At 45.9% G+C, this 19,193-nt stretch overlaps 1 protein-coding gene across 1 annotated transcript in view; it reads right to left on the bottom strand.

Moving 5' to 3' along the window:
• Nucleotides 1-19,193, bottom strand: part of TMEM178A (transmembrane protein 178A) — a 429,355-nt gene that overhangs the window by 146,534 nt on the left and 263,628 nt on the right. Inside the window, exon 2 of the mRNA XM_086927229.1 lies at nt 8,993-9,106. Within this exon, the coding sequence (XP_086783355.1) occupies nt 8,993-9,106 (114 nt within the window). The remainder of the gene's footprint in view (nt 1-8,992; nt 9,107-19,193) is intronic.

The raw sequence follows: 19,193 nt of genomic DNA on the forward strand, positions 1-19,193 counted from the left end.
GAAGGAATTTAATCCAATGGTTTTCACGCTGCAATAAAAAGTTGTTATTGTCTCTGTCGTCACGCTTCTTGACCACCTCTACTGCAGCGAACCTGAGCTGGCTGATGTTATGTCTGTTGTCTTTAAAATGGATAGCCAGGTTGGATTTCATGTTAACAGTTCTTATATTGCTTTTATGTTCATTTATTCTTTGTTTCAGTTTTCGTGTAGTTTTTCCAGTATATATCAGTCCACATGGGCATTTGATGATATATACGACATTTTCCGTATCACATGTGGCATTCAATTTCAATTTAATATCGGTGCCCTTCATGGGATGTTTAAGCACAGGACCCTTCATCATGTTGTTACAGTTTTGACAATTGAGGCAAGGTTGATTACCTTTGTATTTGACCATAGATGTTGGTTTAGGTTCTTTTATAAGTTCTTTGAGATTCTTGCCTCTTTTGTAGGCAAACAGTGGTTGTTCACTAAATATTCCATTAAAATCTTGTTCTCGACAGATGATTGGCCAATGTCTCAGAATAGCGGTTTTGTATGCCATTACAGTTCTTATCACCAGAAACCATTAAAGAATCATCTGCCATATTCACAACTTTTACGGGTGAAACGAATCACATCTGACACCACCAAGTATGATGAACAAGCCTCCAACATGCTGGAACGTTTTGCCAAAAGAGGATACCCTGAAACCATTTTAACTCATGCTAAGGAACGTTGTGACAAAATTACACGCCAAGAAGCGTTGGTCACCAAACCCAAAGACAATAAGAAAAGACCAGTGGTCGTATCCAAATATTCTGAGGCCTCAAGGGCATACAAAACCGCTATTCTGAGACATTGGCCAATCATCTGTCGAGAACAAGATTTTAATGGAATATTTAGTGAACAACCACTGTTTGCCTACAAAAGAGGCAAGAATCTCAAAGAACTTATAAAAGAACCTAAACCAACATCTATGGTCAAATACAAAGGTAATCAACCTTGCCTCAATTGTCAAAACTGTAACAACATGATGAAGGGTCCTGTGCTTAAACATCCCATGAAGGGCACCGATATTAAATTGAAATTGAATGCCACATGTGATACGGAAAATGTCGTATATATCATCAAATGCCCATGTGGACTGATATATACTGGAAAAACTACACGAAAACTGAAACAAAGAATAAATGAACATAAAAGCAATATAAGAACTGTTAACATGAAATCCAACCTGGCTATCCATTTTAAAGACAACAGACATAACATCAGCCAGCTCAGGTTCGCTGCAGTAGAGGTGGTAAAGAAGCGTGACGACAGAGACAATAACAACTTTTTATTGCAGCGTGAAAACCATTGGATTAAATTCCTTCAATCTATGAAACCATCTGGTCTTAATGATCGGATGGAATTTCTATGCTATTTGTAGATCTGTTTATCATCTGTGGAAATGTATTTTTTGACATGCATGATTATATTGATTTTTAATTGATTGCACATAGTTCACACACCAATATGATCACCACCTCGACTTATTCCGTTTTCGTTTCATCTTTCTATCCTTTTTTATACTGCACACATGATGTTTTCTCTGTTTGGCTTTTTCGTTTTCCGACACCACTCCATAATGGCCGCTAGATCTATAGTCCTCTTTCTATGCACAGTACTATGTTTCCTCTTCCGTATATACGAGATGGGTGTTTCACACACCTTAGCGAAGGGCGTATCGGCAGGACGCGTGATCTTGCATTTACTTCTCCGTAAGTACTGGAACACCGTGTTTAGCGTTTTCACTTGGTTTACAACCCGTAGACTTTCACGAGGGTCTATCCTTTCTCATTCACGGTGACCTTTTAATAATCTTCTTTTTTCCGGTGATATCAAACTTATCTCGATCTCGCACAATCCTCTAGATTAATAGTAACTTACTCTTCTTTTTTTATGATTCACGAATTGGGAAACTGTGATCAACACGCAGTCGGGTGCTTCTTTTCACGCTAGATTCATCATTTTTTTTAAAAACGCATGTATGAGCAAAAAAAAACAACTGTAAAAATTGAGACTTGCTACTCCGTGTATTATACTTAGATTGCATTATTATCATTTTTTCTAGGATTCCCCTGACGAAGGACCTAGTGTCCGAAATGCATTGGGACATGATTATCTACACAATGTATTTGGTAGTATAAATCAAATGGATCATCGTTGATATTGATGAAATTCATGTGAATAAAACATGAGCAACATGGAAACCAATTTTGTTTAATCTTTTGGAGACATTTGGAACATTCATTATAGAAACCTCGTTTGTTTCTCTTAGGTTGTGCTCAAAGAGTTGGCATCTACGCTAGATGTCACCAACCATTAGTTTGATTCCCACACCTTCTTTGTCAGGGGGTGACATCTTTGAAGCACGCCACAACCTGTTTACGCTTTCACACTAAGGAGTGCGTGGCCCACACCCCAACGTTCTAAATTTAAATGGGGCAACTCCACGTTATCTATGTATTGATTAAGTAAATCAAAAGAGAAATCTTCTTGGGTATAGAGATTTGTATAGTATTCGTAAAACACTTGTAATATCCCCTCTAGTGTTTCTACACAAGTTCCCTGATTATTTTCTATAGAATTTATGCGCTGCATATTTTGTCTCCCGCGCATTCTCTGTGCTAAACATCTGCCTATATTTTCCCCATATTCATATCTTTCTGCGCGTAACGCCTTATATTGTAATGCTATATCCTGGCTCCAAATCGTATTTATCTTCGCTTTACGTTTCGCAACTTCATTTTGGGATGTTTCACTGTTACGTTGTAGTCTAATATCTTGGATTAAGTCATGTTCTGCATTCGCTAAGTCTCGTATTAATTCTATCATTATATTTTTCCTTTTTTTTTGTACGCTCCAACTATAGCTAGAAGTTTCACCGCGTAACCCTGCCTTAAAACAGTCCCAAACCATTGCATACGATGTGGAAGCTCTGTTATGATCAAGAAATTGCTGGGCCCAGTCCATAATTTGGTTCACATATGTTTCGTCTAGTAGCAATTTCTTATTAAAGGTAAAGGATCTTTGTGTTCTATATGTGTTAGATATGGGTAACTCCATAACAATTGGGGCATGATCAGAGGTGATGCGTGGTTTAACAGACATATTAGATCCTTGTGCCCAGTGTCTGGGTATGAAAATATAATCTATTCGGACAAATTTCTTATGTGGTGAAGAGAAATAAGTATATCCGGGATTATTCGGATGTGTCACAGGCCAACCATCAATCAACCCATGTTGGGATAATAGTTGCTGTAATGCCCTGAAGACCTTTGGCTTCCTCCCTGTATATCTAGAAAAGCTTGGATCCCATGTGTTCAGTTCACCATGGATATTAAAATCACCCAGTACAATTAATGGAGTGCTCCATAGGGCTAATTCTACATTTAGATATTCTATAACTGCAATATCATCCACATTGGATCCGTAAACTGTGCAAATCGTTGTTACGACATTACCAATTACACATTCCACAATAGCCCAGCGTCCAAAACTATCTACTGTAACCTTCCCCATCGTGTTTACAGAGCGTTGGCCTAGGATAGCCACCCCTCTATTCGTAGTTGATTGTTTCGAAGCAGCAAGCACAGTAAATCCAAGATCTGTTAATACATGTCTTTTCACCCATGGTATATGTGTCTCTTGGAGACATATTATGTCAGGTTGAATTAGCCGAATTTCATGCATCACACGTTTGCGTTTTTGTGCATTGTTGAGACCACATACATTAAAAGAACATATACGGAAATTAGGATTTGCCATGAAAAAAGTAAAAGTTTGTTGCAAATATTAATTTATAACATTGTACCATTCCAGCAGCATCAAAAAAGCTATTCATTTCAACATGATAATCCATGACTTTGACTGAATTTTTTCCCCCTTTTTCCTCCCAAGTACACCCCCCGTGAACAACCCACCCCCCCCGAACCCCCCCCAAAACTACTGCCCTCCCCCCCGTGACCCTTCCCCAACATTAAGGCAAGGGGCCTATTGCCCCGGTGATGTATGTGAGAGCGCCACCGATGTTTGGGCATGACCGATAGCCAAAACATTAGATAGAGTGAGTCTACATACTATACATTTGGACCACTAATCTTCAAATCTTACTTCTCACTCTAGTGTATCCAGATAAGCCTTTGCGAGAGCCTCAGCCGAAAGAATCTGTTTTGGCCTTTATACACAATTTTAAGCGTAGATGGTTGGAGCAAGAAAGCTTGCGCGCCCTTTTTCTGAAATGGTTCAATCATTTGGCGCATTCGCCAACGATTTTCCACAGTGGAATGACATTAATCAGGGCGTACAAGAAATTCTATACCCTTCCCGGAGCGCTTCCTGTCCGGCCTAGGCAGATCATACACTTTCTGTCTTGCCAAAAAGTTATTCACAGAGATCAAGATGGCTCGGGGATGGGGGAGGAGCCAAGATGGCGCTCGGATCGGACGTGTAGTCCCTCGGCTCCGGGGACCATCTCCGCCTTCGAGCCTCTCCTGCCAGATATCCTGTACCGAAGTGGCTGATTTCGAAAGCAGACGCACTCCGGCGACCCGCCACGAAATCCTAGAGCATTTGCTCTTCAGCAAGTGGAGGAAACGCTCGGACACAGTTGGCGGCCCGCATCGGCATAAAGACCGGGACCACGCGTGACTGTCGAGGCTGGCCGTCAGACGCGCGTTCCCGGGCATGGTGACTGCGAGGTCCCGATCGGTAATTATCGGGGGGCAGCGGACCCAACACCCACGTCCCGCTGCACTGATGGCGCTGCGACAAGCGAACCAGGCTACAATTGTGCTGCTACGGGCAACCGCACTGCTGTTTGTGTGCTTATTGCCTGCACCTCGTCCCGCTAATGATGATGGGCTTCCGACCTGGCCAGGTACTCGGAACTAAGCGGGCGACATATTGGACGGACTGTGCTATTGTCTGCACCCAGGCTCAGTCATCTGCCCCTCGCAGCGCGGCCAGTTGTTATCCTAGGGTGCGCAGCCTGTTCCGACCCGGGAACCCTTGCCTGACACTATGGGGGACATGCTGTGATATTACCTGACAAGTTGGCTGTGTCTTGTGTCTCTGGACCCACTGAGCGGGAAGACATTGCTGATATACTGTGTGCTACCACCCACAGCTATGGTGGTACATTGGAAGCGGTTCTTTCCTTTCGCTCTGAGGCTCTACGTTCTGGCTGCGCCCTGCTGGACAAGATGGAGGGCATCCTCAGTGTATCGGCCCGTCTCAAGATGGCCGACTCGCAGGGTTTCGGCACCGCTCTTTGTTCCACCTTCGCCTGTGATAAGATGGCGACCACTGGGGACGATGGCGCCCTCGTGACCCCAAGCCTGTCACTATCATCAGCTGTGGGAGGTCGGCTCCCGAATTCGTATGCCCCTCCGGAGCCTCCGCTACGATGTGAGCCCTCCCTCCTCGCCATGCTCGCGGATCCCCGAGACTCGCCCCAAGAGGTGATGGACGCAGGGACCTCCCTCCCTGTCCTGGCTGTACCCCACGAGTTAGCGATGGCGTACTCTGCGCCTTCTCTGGAACTCCTGGATTCACCTGCTTCGGATGCATTGAGCCACTCGCACCGCGGATATTTCCCTGGACTGCCATCTGCACCTACATCGACTACACGGATCTGCGGTGGTAAGGAGAAAACGGGACAAAGATAGACGCTTCCCCTATTGAACTGGCGGCTTTCTTGTTACTGATTGTGGCGGATGGGGACTTACTGTTGGTACTCCGTTTTGCTGTAATTGCCACTGTGCTCCATTCTGTGTTCTGGAACTGTCTTTTGACCATCAGACTACTGACTCCTGTTCTTGCACCGCTCTTGCGGGTGGGGCAGCCGGGGGCTTAGTTTTCTTTGAGTGACCGGGGCATGCATCGGTGGTGCTGGAGGACTGTAACGGGGGCCTAAGCTTGTTATTCGTGACTTGGGGATTTCCTTGTTGGTGTTTTGGGTGTCTCGGTTGGGTGTTGCTGCCTTATTTACACTGTGCGCTGCTGCTGTGCTTCCAGTTTCCTCTGTATAATGGGCATGTTACTATTAATGGGCGTCAGGCTAATGTTGCTACTATTGGTACGATATGGCGGAGCCGGGGGACGGATAGCGGGCTCCTCCCCACCCTTCTTTATTTTATGAGAGCTTTAGGATTGTATCTTTTTCTTACTCTCTATATTTCGGGACTCCTTTTATTGGGCGACAGGCACACTGCTAGGGGGGGACAGGCCGTAGCCAGCTGCAGGGGTGCAGGGTGGGGGGTACATGGGGGGCGGGGTTGCTTTCTTTTTGTTTTTCTTTTTGGTTCTATGGGCCTTCTATTCTTTTTTCTTTTTTCCTTCCTTGGGGTTTAGACGTTCTCTCCTGGGTGCCGCGCAGCGACTCTGGTGTTTTCATCCGCTATATGATTGTCTATCCTGTTTGTCCAACACCAGTATTGACTTGTTGTGCTACGATAACCTGCTTGTGTCTATCCTACAGGGAAAACTTTTAAAACTAGACCTCAGTCCTTCTGTAACGTATCCTCAATGCTTTCAGTAAGTTGTAATGTACCGTATGTGTGAGCCCTCGGGCTCCTTGTTGACTTGTAGTTGCCTTTTTCTATCAATAAAGGTCTTCCAAAAATAAAAAAAATTTAAAAAAAGATGGCTCGGGGATATTGACGTGTCTGGGTGTTCCGTGCAGTTTGTTTGCGGAAAGGGAAACGATGTGCCCTCTGGATCTCCAAAGACCAGGTCCACTCTTTAACTTCTGGAAAGGCTTCTTCGAATAGTTCAACAACAAATTGTCGTACATCTTGGCCCTCGCTTCCTTCTGGAACTCCCAAAACACGTAGATTATTACGACGAAGTCTATTCTCTAAGTCAACCAATTTAGAGTTCACGTCTTCCTTTAGACCTTTAGAATCGTCAAGGTTGGTTTTAATGTGTGTTACTTGATCCTCTAATGTGGATATGCGGCCCTCTGCTTCTGCCATCCTATCTGTGAAATCATTACATGATTTGACTAAGCGTCGTACCGTGTTCTGCAGTTTTTTGCATGCATTATGCGTTTTCAGGTGTTCGGCTTTTGCCTCTAGTCGTTGCTCCGTTATTGCTTTCAATATAATGTCAATGGGCATTTGATTGGGCAGTCCCGGGCTAGAGCTAGTTTGTTGAATAGAATCTGCTAGGTCCAGCTCTATTTCTTGATCTATAATGGTAGGATCTCCTTCTGAAGTTTCCTCACTCCAGGACCTGATTGTACGCGTTTCTTCTGTAGCACTAGCATGAGCATCCTTGTCTATATTCTCCTTGCTCACATTTTCGAACTCCTCATAAAACTCCTCTTCCAGGTCGGACCCCTCTGAGTGTTCAGATAAAGAATAGAATTCGCTATCTTTGCTGCCAGTAGGATTGGGATCACCTTCCACTTCTATCCCTTCCACTCGGGGTGGGTCTTCTTCCATGGCCCTTTCATCGTGACTATTGAGAGCGGCATCTTTTTGTGTTTCTAATGAAGCGTGGGTGTCCACGGATGGCGCACATATGGGTGGCATAGCAAGAGGGGTTGTTGGAGAAACAATCAATTGTTCGAGTGCAGCTACTAATGTCTCATCTTGATCATTAATCGAAGATGCACCGCCTTTTCCCTGGCTTCCTCCATCATTCTGAGGGTCAATATTAATGATTGTTGGTGCTTTTCCCTTAGAGAACATTTGTGGAATTTTTGGGGTGCTCAAATGATTGCTGTCCGGGTCGTTATTACTGTTATCTTGTCTTGTCTTTGCCGCAAGCGCAGCGCGAGTCCCAATCTGGTTGTCGCCACTAGGTCTAGTTTTCCCACCACGTGCAACTTTTGGGGGCATTTTTAAAATATCCTGGCGTTATATAGTTGTGGTATGTATAGCCAAGGCTCCAAAGTTTCCAAAAGCCTCCTTACCACACCTTCTACCATTGTTCAGCCACACGTCGAGTCTCCCTGAACCTGGGATCCTCTAAAGCCTCCTAGATTCCCTTTAGCCCTTTCAGGTATGTATAGCGTTTTGACTCCACTGAATCAGGTCTGCTTTTTTTTTTTTTTTTTTTAAAGCCTTTTTGTTACACCCACAGTTGTTACAGGGAGATTATTGAGGTATCTTACTTGGTAGTTTTCGATGTATCTTGCTGTAAAGTCTCTGGGTTTTGTGGCATTCCACGGTTTTGCTTAAGCTGTTGTCCTCCGTCTCTGCTGCTCCAAGAGAGTTCATGTAGTTTTTTCCCCCAGGGCGCCGCTGCAACACGTGCGTCTAATCTGGCATGCCAGAAGCCTTCCAGCTGGTCAGCTGAGCCGCCGCTGCGCTGCACTGAAACCAGCGTGTAATAATTCAAAGATTTTCTGCCCCAGCACAGCAGCACGACAGGAGTCAACGGGCGGCGGTTGCAGCCCAAGCCAAGCAGCCGAGCAGACGCTGCACCAAAAACCAGCGTGTGATGATGCGAGGCTTTCGAAAGCTTTCTCCAGGCACCGCAGCGGCTTCTCCGCCTGCCCCAGCACAGCGGGAATCTCCCAGCCGGGCGGGGGTTACGTGGTCCAAGGCGAACTCCGGGAATGCTATAGCTGTAGCCGCTGACTTCAAAGCACCCCCACACAGCCTCAAACTAGAACGGGGAGCAGCGAGCGACCAGCCATCACAGATTTTCCTCACTCGCTCGCTAAACAGCCACCAAGAACACCGCCGCTGAAACTCAAACACGTCTTGTCAGCCCAAACGGAGCTCTCACAAACACGCCTGCCGTGCAGGCGCCATCTTGCCTTTCTCACACATGAATTCAATTGATGCCGGAGGATTCTAAAAAAAGCACTCAGCAGGAGTAAACTCTACTAACAAAGACTGTACAAGACATCAAACTTGGAAATAAAGTCCTGGAGATACATCATATGACTCATTGGTATAATGTGGTAGGAAAGGAGAGACCGAGGTTCACATCACGTCTTATTGGTACTTACGTAATAAATGCCACTCATCCTGCTGGATCATCCTTGTCAAATTGAAAGGAATGTTTCGCAAGCGGATTGGCTGGGAGAAATGATACTTGATTGTTGTGCATCTCTGCGCAATACCTGTGGGAATACAAAGGATATTCAAATGTTCACAACCTCAAGAACTGATAACAATAAATGATACAATGACAGATAAGTAGGGGATAATTTCAACATTTAAAGCAATGATAGTTAATGCTGTTGTAGTGCAGTGCACTGATACTATTTTGATATTTCAGTCTTATGTAGAGCACCACTTGTTGAACTGGTAGCCAACTTCTCTGAAACAAAGATCTTATGAGATCTAAAAAAGGGAAATTAAAGTTCTGATCACTATTCTCATAAATGAAAGCTTTTGACGACTCCAGTGTCAGAACTGTGTGGCTGTACTACATTCATTAGCATATGTAATCAAATATTAATTTTGTTTCAGCAACAGAATTAGGCAGTAGTATCTGCTATCTGTTTGCACTGCAACCCTTCTGAAGAAGGAACTGTTAAGACACAGAGCGGAAAGGACAGGCTAAACTGAACTGAAATAGAGTGTGGCGGAGACAGACTTGGATGGGGAGCAAATGCAGAACTGATGAAGCAGAGAGGATAGTAAGCGTAACGGAATGAAGAACATTGAGGTGATTAAACACTTGTGCAGGAAGACAAACCAAGTGGGGAGAGAGAGTAGAAAAATGGATCAGTTCTGAAGGTAGAGTGAAGTGGAATCAGGGAGAGGGCAAAGAGGAGGTTTGGGAAAGGAAGGTCACCATTGCAAGGAGCAATCAAACAGATACGCAAATTAAAAAGGGAAGAGATAACAGGCGGACAAGCAAGAGTGAGCAGCGTAGAGACTGAGTGGTTGAAGGAAAACATATTATGGTACAGCAAGTCGTGAGATTAGAGTGAGGAGAAATAATGGAACGAGACAGAGACGGCACAGGGTACACAGTGTGTCATGAACGGGGACTCGGCCAGAACAAGACAACGGAGTATGGAGATTCACCAGGAAAGGGAAAAGGACATAAACAGAGACAGACAAAAAATTATTTATTAATATGTTTACTACATTCCAATATTCACGTAATATGGCTCCTTCATGCACACATCCCATCACTACTGGCTTGTGTCTGGTCAATTAACATTTTAACAATTCCCATATGCGTTGCTGGCTAATGTGGAAATTATCAATGTGTCCCCAGACCAAGCAATCCAAAGCTATTGCCTTAGGCTTGCCATATTCATGGGAACAGAACTTTCACCAACTGCCCTATAGACTAAGTGCTACACATCTTAAACAGCCCCAGGATCCTTGGATATGTGGGCAAGACCACCACAAAGTGCAGTTACACATGCTAGAACACAAGAGCAGTAGACAATAGAACAAAGCTACTCACACTCTTCTGATTCGCACCATCTCAGATGCACAACATAGTTTGGAGGACTTCACCTGGACAGTCATTGATTTTCTGCACCAACTGGGTAGCAGTGACACACAAACAAATATCCTACATCAAAAAGAACAAGCATTTGCAATGCAATAGATCTCGCATTAGGAAAGTGGGAGCTATTGGTATTTTAAATGACACATTTTTTTAATATGTGTTGGATTTCGAAATCTATGAATTATTGGCATTGTTATTCACAAAGCCAATAGCTTACACTTTCCTAATGTGAGTTCTAATGGCTATGGCAATGCTTGTTGGAAGCAAGCAAGGACAGTGCTGTTGTGGTGCTGAGTGATGATGTGGTTGGGCTGAGTGATGATGTGGTGGTGTCCCAGAGTGATGTGGTGATGTCCCAGAGTCATGTGCTGGTGTCTCTGAGTGATGTGGTGGTGCCCCAGAGTGATGTGGTGGTGCCCCAGAGTTGGAGGGTGCATCGCTTCACAGACTAATTATCATGCGATTGTCTGATAAAATATAGGGCTAAACAGCTGCAGTAACCCAACCCACGGGGAAATGAATGAATATTACGAGCAAACAGTCATGATGCTGGCCAAGCCAGGGTAAACCCTCCTACACTCCATCTTCCTTACCACAGCGAGCTCGTGCTGAATATGCATCAGTGTGGCTTCCCAGGCACCTGGGTAATTTCTTACACAGGAGAGTTCCACATTTGAATTATTAGTTAAGAAAAGGTAAGTAGGCGGATGGACAGAAATCACGTTGTACTGAAATATAGGCACAAGAAAACGTGTTGACAAATTAAGAAAGTGAATCGCCAAATAATTGTGATGTAGAACTGACAATTGTTTACAGGCTCAGAGCAGCAATAGTAGGCTACATCAGGATATGCACTCTGAATTTTGAGACAGCACTTATCTAATAACTCCAAAGGAGAGACTTTTTACTGCCTTTATTGTCACACTTACATATGACTTCAAGAAAATATAATTGGCTTTCTGAGGGCCACGAGTTTCTGACCTGACAGATGCTCTTACTTGGAAGTAAATGCTCGAAGGCCGTTGATGCTCAGACACTCCACCTGAAAGGAGAGAGTCGAGACAAAGGAGATCTGCAGGGAGTGGCTAATTATTTAGAAAAAAAAGAGGCAAAGGACAAACAAGCAGCCCCTGCACTGCTCATGCAGGGTAGGAGCTTGGAGGTGTACAAGCAAAACTAGGAAATCCTGTAACTTTGAAGTCAGAGAAGTCAGAGAATGAAAATAAAGACAAACTTGAAAACAGCTGTGTACTGATTCCACCTCCCCCAAAACCGTACTGCGTCAATCTACCCAGGGGGCAGAATGGCAACTACATGGTGGGTGTGCAGAATGCTGGTAGGGTGCCAATTAAGCCCACAATTGGGGGTTAACAGCGTGCACACAGGCATGCACCCCCCCCAACACACACACAGGCCCTGTGGGAGGCGCTAGCTCATTCCCAGCAGCCCTCTGGAGCAGCCCTCACCTCACTCGGGTCCTTGACCCCCCCACCTACCCTGGTCGCCTCTTCAAACAAACTGGGGATCCGCATGGCAGGCACCCGACTTCCATCGGCCCCTCTGACAACAACATACACGGTCTGTGGTTGGTCTGTAAAAAGACCAGACCACCGTAGGCTCTCAGCTCAACCAGCCAGTGCCCCCCTGAGTCAATGAGAGGCCCGCTTGTGCCAGTGACGGCAAGCGGCACGACCGCCCCACTGCACGACACAGTGCCCAGCGGGCCCCTCAGGCCGTCGACAGCCAGGGTCCACCAGCGCCGTCCTCTGCCAGGAACCGGAGGCCACTTGCACAGCGCCAGGTGCGAGAGGAACCAGCTAGCGCGGCCAGTGCTATTAACCAGCTAACTGGTACTTTAGTACTTACCAACCAACCTTGGAAGTATAAAAGCTGAACTGGCCCGCCGAAATCCTCCCTTCTAAATCAGTAAGAGACACCACCATATTAGTAAAAAAAAATACACATCACTAGAATGAACATAATACATAGAGATGCCCACAGATGATGCCACAACGAAAACAGCAGTGCAAGCGCATGGCCATAGGCATCTTTAGGACTGTGCCCAATAAGTAACTAAGAACCGTGAGTCAGAGAACACCATTTCACTGAAGCTTGCCTGCTAGTGCCTTACTGCAGGAACTGCACGCTTCAGGCACTGGATGTGGCTGCTATAGATACATTCAGAGCTACTCAGGGTTGGACTCGATAGAAGAAAAAAAACAGACATCGAGAAACAGAGTGCTGTAGGAGGTCTAACAATACCGGAATGGATAACCTGTTCCTGCCACTAGGGATCACCAATAACCCTAATCCTACAGAGGTCGGTTGGAAGCACCGGTGTATGAGTTGTCCGTAACAGGATATGGTTCTGTGACACACAGAACACACAGAGCTCAGCAACAGGCGCCTTAACGTGGATAGTTGGACTGGAACCAGTGGAAACCAGTCAGCCTTTCAGGTGCAGCGCCACGGATCCATCAGAAAGGCACTGCAGCTGGGAATCTGCTTGCCATTGGAGCAGGCACTGGAGCCCCTGGGATAGCTCAGTGAGCTGGAAGCAGGCAGGTGGCACTGGAGCCCCTGGGATATCTCAGTGGGCTGGAAGCAGGCAGGTGGCACTGGAGCCCCAGGGATAGCTCAGTGAGCTGGAAGCAGGCAGGTTACACACAGCTCTCCAAGGACGGCGCATGGATTCGTTAAATGAGCTCAGAGAGTGGCCCCTTGAAGCTGTACACAGCGCTCTCCAGTAAGCACACAGACCCGCAGAGCTATCTTTCTAAGACTAAAAGCCATAGCGAGCAGGGCACACTCATTTCTGCAGCAGGTGCCTGGACCCAGTCAGCCGCCTCGGGACCAAAGGCCTCCCGTTGCACACAGACCTCTCTCTGCACGTTGTAGGGAAAGCTGCATAAAGCATAAAGAGTGAACAAAAGAAACATATATAATGGATGACAATGAACCAGACGTACTTGGGCCAGTCTTTGCAGGTGCTGCTGGCATCTCTTGGGTCACTACGGGAACATGTATAGAACTCTAAGTATAACATATATTTACTCCAAAGTCTCATCACTACATTTCATTGAATGTTGTGATAGTTTGATGTATTTTACTTTCATGTTGGAAAAAGGCACCAGCAATACATAAAGATTTGTAAAAAAATATATATCTTCAAAACTTTAAACAGCATGTAAAACTGCCTGTGGACATCTCAACTTAAGGGTAGCACATGAGTCCTGACCACATTAAACAAGAGGAGTGCAGAGGTTTCTTGTGTGAGTACAGACGGTGCCTAGTGTATGAAAGGTGTAGATTTCTATAGTAACTGCAGAGGTGCCTGTGTGAGTGCTGGAAGAGAGTGTGTTCGCGCGCAGCATGAGAAGTGCGAGTGCAGTGGGGGATGTGCCTGGGTTGAGTGTAGAGTGCACCACATTAAAATCCCAGACCTTCGGGTAATGCTAATGCTGGTTGAGATTGTGCGCAAAGTCGTTTTCAAAGGTTTAGCTCACGCACAGTCTTTTTGACAGAATGCTTGGTTCTTGTGTTGAGAGAACACAAAAGAAATAAGTAAACGAAATGCCTGCCGCGAAATACAACAAAACAGACAGACAGCTGTAGCTGTGTGTGTTGAGGGGGGGAGATGTCTTTGGGCGATCGGGAGTCCATGGGGAATCTGAAACCCGGAGAAAGCATCAAGGAGAAGATCAGGAGACGGACAGTTAAGGTGATCGAACACAGTCAGCCAGACTGCTCCATTGTTCAAATGGCCGTGAAATGCAAATTGGCAATATGAACTAACAAGACCGAGGGCATTGCTGTGGGGGGGGGAGGAGAAATGCGACACGGCGGGCAGGGGAGGCGGCGGAGCGGGGAGAGCGGCGATGAGGGTATGAAGCAGCGTGGGAGGGTGATTGATGGGTGGGGCAGTGCTGGGGAAGCCTTTGCTGTGGCCTGGCGGCCGTGGAGAAATGCTGCTGGCAGTGGGAAGGCTTGGGCATGCTCGTCCACGAGGAGTCACGTGACTCTCGTGCACTGTCCAAAAACCGCCGAATCCCCCTGTTAGGAAAGGAATTTTCTGGGTTAGCAGTAATAGGTTCAAGCAAACTCGACCTAAAAACGCTGGGTGTTTGGTGCCAAAATATCTAAGAAGGCTGGACAACACATCGGAATGGAGCCAGGTGAGATCACGTTCCCAAAAACAACTAGCCAATTGTAATAGATCAGAAAATGCATAGATTGTTTTTAGCCCTAGTCATAGGTCTCAGAAAGAACGATCTATGTCCTTGGGTACACTTCTAACCAATTCACAGTGTCACTATTTATCTTCACTTTTTTAGGTTTAAATAATGTTTTGCTTTTAATACTGGAGAAGAACAATACAAAGACATCTCACTTACATCCACTGGCCGGTGAGGAACATTAGGTGATGAAAGATAAGGAATAAAAGAAAGATATGCAGACAGAGTGGTGTATCAGAGATGGAAGGAAGGGTAGGCAACCTATCTAGTTGTAAGAATGTCCTTCGATGTGTGGGCCAATTGAGTCACCTGGTCTATAGACTGGAAGGGAAAGCAATAGCAGCTACGGAGGGTAGGGTCAGTGTTCGACCTGGTCTGTGGGTATGAGGTGAAGTATTCGTAGGTATGAATGGCACATTCATTCTAGGAATTCCTGCAACAGGAACCTCAGGCAGAGTTCCCATGTCTCGTCAAATTGGGGCATTTTGTGCCCTACCGAAGCCGTCACCTTTTCCATACCTAGAAGATCCCATATTTTGTAATGTTAGACTAAATGAGTGGGTTTTTTGGCAGTGCCCCAGCATGTCAGCAAAGCTTGTTAAGCAGCACATACAGCCAAAGTCAGGGCTCGAGTCGGGGTACCACGCGGGTGGACGGCGTCCCCCCACTTATTTTTACCGGGTGGACGCGTCCCCCCTGCCAAACAGCTGGACTTCACTTTCACTCTTTGGCCTCTCTGGGGCGTGATCGGAGCTCACAGCACGCTGCACACGCGCTGGCTTCTCAGATGCAATCGCTTCTAAGGGGTGAGCGAGGGGAGGCAATGAGCCCGATGGTGCAAGCCACCTTTCGTGATGTCACTTTCTGCTGTGACGTCACTTCCGGTGACAGCGTCCCCATACTTCTTTTTTTAGGACTTGTGCCCTGGCCAAAGTGATGGCTCGCCCCTGCGAGGATTTCAGGAGGTCAGGGCATTCGGGAGACCCAGAAGATTAAAACTCGGGACTCTTGGGAGTTGAGTGCCGTACATTTGGTCAATTGCGGCAATGACTTCAGACCAGTAGTGCCGGAGCTTTGGGCACTGCCATAGAAGATGGGTCAATGTCCCCACTTGTCTGCAACCTTTCCAGCAGTGCACAACCTGTTCCTCTACCACTAAGCTATTCGAGCAGGAGTATAGTGTCAATAAGGAACGATTTTAAGGAGTGTTTCCTTGCTTCAGGCACTAGACACAGAGAAATGGGTCCGCTTTCGAATTTCTGACCATTCTTTAGAGGCAAAAGAGTGCTCACGCTCTGTTTCCCAGTGCAGCTGTGCCGTGGATTTGACGGGCGGCTGCGAAGCAGTGTGAAAAGTATAGATGTGCTTATTTGTATATGTAGTAAGAAATAAGCATGGGCGGAAAATCCGTTACGCTCGCGGATTTTGCGGATTTTCGGTAAATTCGCAATCCGCGAACGCTCACGAATTTACCGAAAATCCGCAAATTCGCACGCAGCGGATTTTTTTTTCTTTGCGGTGTAAGTTCGCAATTGCGAACATGTAGGTGCGGCGGGCAGCAACAATCTCGCATTCACGAAATTACAAAAATTGCAATTCTGCACAAGAAATCTACTAGCAAGCAGCATAGACCTTCTGAAAAAGATGATTTTTATCAGAATAACTCCTCAGGTTGACATTTGCCTGCACTTTTTTGGATTTGAGGCCTTTTGATTTTCTTTGGATAACTTTTGGATTAGAAAGCAACTTTCTCATATAAGCTTGGTGGGGCATTACAGTTGCTGTAATGCTGTTCTGCAGAAAAACGAGTTTTGCAAAAGTGAAAGCAAGTTCAAAAGTTCAAACTCATCATTAGTAACCGTTCCCTGTAGTGCTTCCTGACAAGGGCCCCTCCAGAGTTCAGTTGCTAGTTGCAACAATTGTATGACCCTGCTCTGACCCTCACAGCAGGCTCATAGAATAGCTACAAGTAGGCCACAAAGGTCCTGGAAGAAAAAATTGCACTGCAACAGAAAGCAAATTACAGATAAGGAAGCAGGTGCCAGACTGGAATTTTAAAACAGTGATACAGTAATAAATCATCCCCAAATTAATTCATGTCAGTTGAAGCAGGCAGGCGTGCTTGCTTTTTCCCCCCATAATCTACAGTGATGATGAACTAGAGGGTGGCATTGATGTACCAGAGGGTGGCATGGGTGAAACAGAGGGTGGCAGGGTGAAACAGAGGGTGCTGGGAACCTGTGATGATGAACCAGACGTAGAAACAACATAATCGTGACCGTTGCGAGCCGACATGTAAGTTCGCAATTGCGCACTGTTACAAAACCCTCGCGAACTGTCAGAAATCCTTGCGAACTGGCAGAAATCCTTGCAAACACAAAAAAAATCCGCAAATTCGCGAGAATTCGTGGATTTTGCGGATTGCGAGTTCGCAAATTCGCAAAATTCGCGAACGCCAGATTCGCAAAATTCGCCCATGCTTAGTTAGAAACCATTTCTCAAACGGTAACAAGGGGCGGATGGAGGGTTGAGTGACCCAATGGCAGATAGTCAGTTACAGGGATATCATAATGGTGTTGGATCTGGTGAAAGCCTAACAGCCCTGCATGATTAAAAAAGTCACCTATTTGTTTGCTGTTGGTTTGCTGCCATTGTATGTAGCTGGATGAAAATCTTGTTTTTCTATGATCGGCGTTTGTGGGGAAATGCGAGGGGACAACTTTTTGGAAGCTGTTCCCTGTCACAGGTCCCCGTTGTAGCTCTAAAAACGGGTGCTATGTACGCCCCAGGTGGTTTGTGCTGTTTGGGTAGCCAAGGCACCTTCCAAATATAGATGCCAGTGACCGGCTGGTCAAGGAAACAACTGTGCTTCTCTGAGGATGCCTGGTTCGTTCTACTATGTACTGAAGCCGTGCAGCATGATACAAATGTGTAAGATGGGGAACCCTGAGGCCACCCTCTGCCAGGGATAGTTATGCCTGCTTTTTGGCTATACATGCATTCTTACTTGCCCAGATGTAACCTTCTATAAGATTGTGTATGTGTAATTTGTTCAAATCTTGAGGTGGGGTTGCAGGGAAAACGGTTGCATAACATACAGCCTTTTAGCCAGCAGCCATCTTGACAGCTGCAAGGCGCCCTAACCATGAGTATGTGTAGAATTTCCAAGCTTGTAGCTCGGATCTAGCTCCCAAAAAAGGGTGCCATAATTGCTCTCTGCAGTCTGGAGTGGGTTTGGAGACCTAGGTACACTCCTCCCTACTTGGCCCATGAGAAAAGGAAAAGGCATTTATGGACGAGTTTGTCAGCTGCCAGGACTGTTAAATTGAGGATATGTGATTTCTGGAGATTGAATTAAACCCGGAACCTTGCCCAAACGCCTCCAGTTACTTCATGTGACAGGGCTAGGACTTGAGTGAATGTGTCAGAGCTTTCATAACGTCGTCTGTGTTGAGAGCAAGCTTATGGTCCCTCCCTCTCATGGTAATGCCCGTTATTGTGGGGGTTTCTAGGAATACACTCTGCACAGGGCTCCATACTAGGTAGAAAAGTAATGGAGACAAGGAGCAATCTTGCTAAGTGCCATGGACAAAGTCAAAGGGGCAAGATGTTAAACAATTATTCCACACAGTCGCCCTGGGACTTCTATAGCTACACCAAACCCAGCGTCTGAACCGCTCACCAAGACCCACATTTTGTAGCACTGAGGGCAGGTAAGACCAGTGTACACGGTCAAATGCTTTCTCGGTGTCCACCGACAAAACCTCAGGGACCAAGGTGCTCTGGCTTTTATCCAAAAGGTGGCACAGGCATTTGGTGTTGTCACAACAACCCCTTTCTAAGAAAAAGCCTGCTGATCAGGGTACAAAAGGCCCTGCATATATGGAGCCAGTCGGTTCACTAATAGAGTAGTTAGAATCTTGGTGTCAACATTTAGTAGAGAGATTGGCAGGCATGATGAGCAATGTAAATTGCCCTGCTTGGGCAGCAGCATAATGGTGGTTGGCTTCATGGTAAATTAAATCAACACAGAGGATCTATTGGAATAGGCTAAGCCAGAAGCGTACTAATCCCTAATCTTCAAGAAACTCACAACATGTACACCTGGATTTAAAATTAAATAGGACAAGTAGGTTTTATGCATCCAAGTTGTGTCATGTGTAATCAGTAGTGCGTGTTGGAACTTCCCGGACAAGAGCCCAACTCATTGTAAAGGTGACATACTTCAACATTAGGTTCCCTTCTCACACCTGGATTGCAAGGTCCATTGTGTGGGCTACAACGCCCCAGGAGAGGAGCTGAGGTGTTCTTCAAGGATGAGCAGTTTGATTTAGTAATAGAGGGACAGAGTGCAAAGAAGTGAAAAAATGCAAAAAAAGTAGTGATGAGTAAAACTATCTCCAAGAGACCAGATAAACTTTATTCAATTTGCTACTGGGATAGAGTTAAAAGAGGACTAGGGTTTAGGCAAATATACCCCCATCTTTGTTCAGCATG

This window comes from Lissotriton vulgaris, chromosome 6 (genome assembly GCF_964263255.1).
Source record: "Lissotriton vulgaris chromosome 6, aLisVul1.2, whole genome shotgun sequence".
Lineage (NCBI taxonomy): Eukaryota > Metazoa > Chordata > Amphibia > Caudata > Salamandridae > Lissotriton > Lissotriton vulgaris.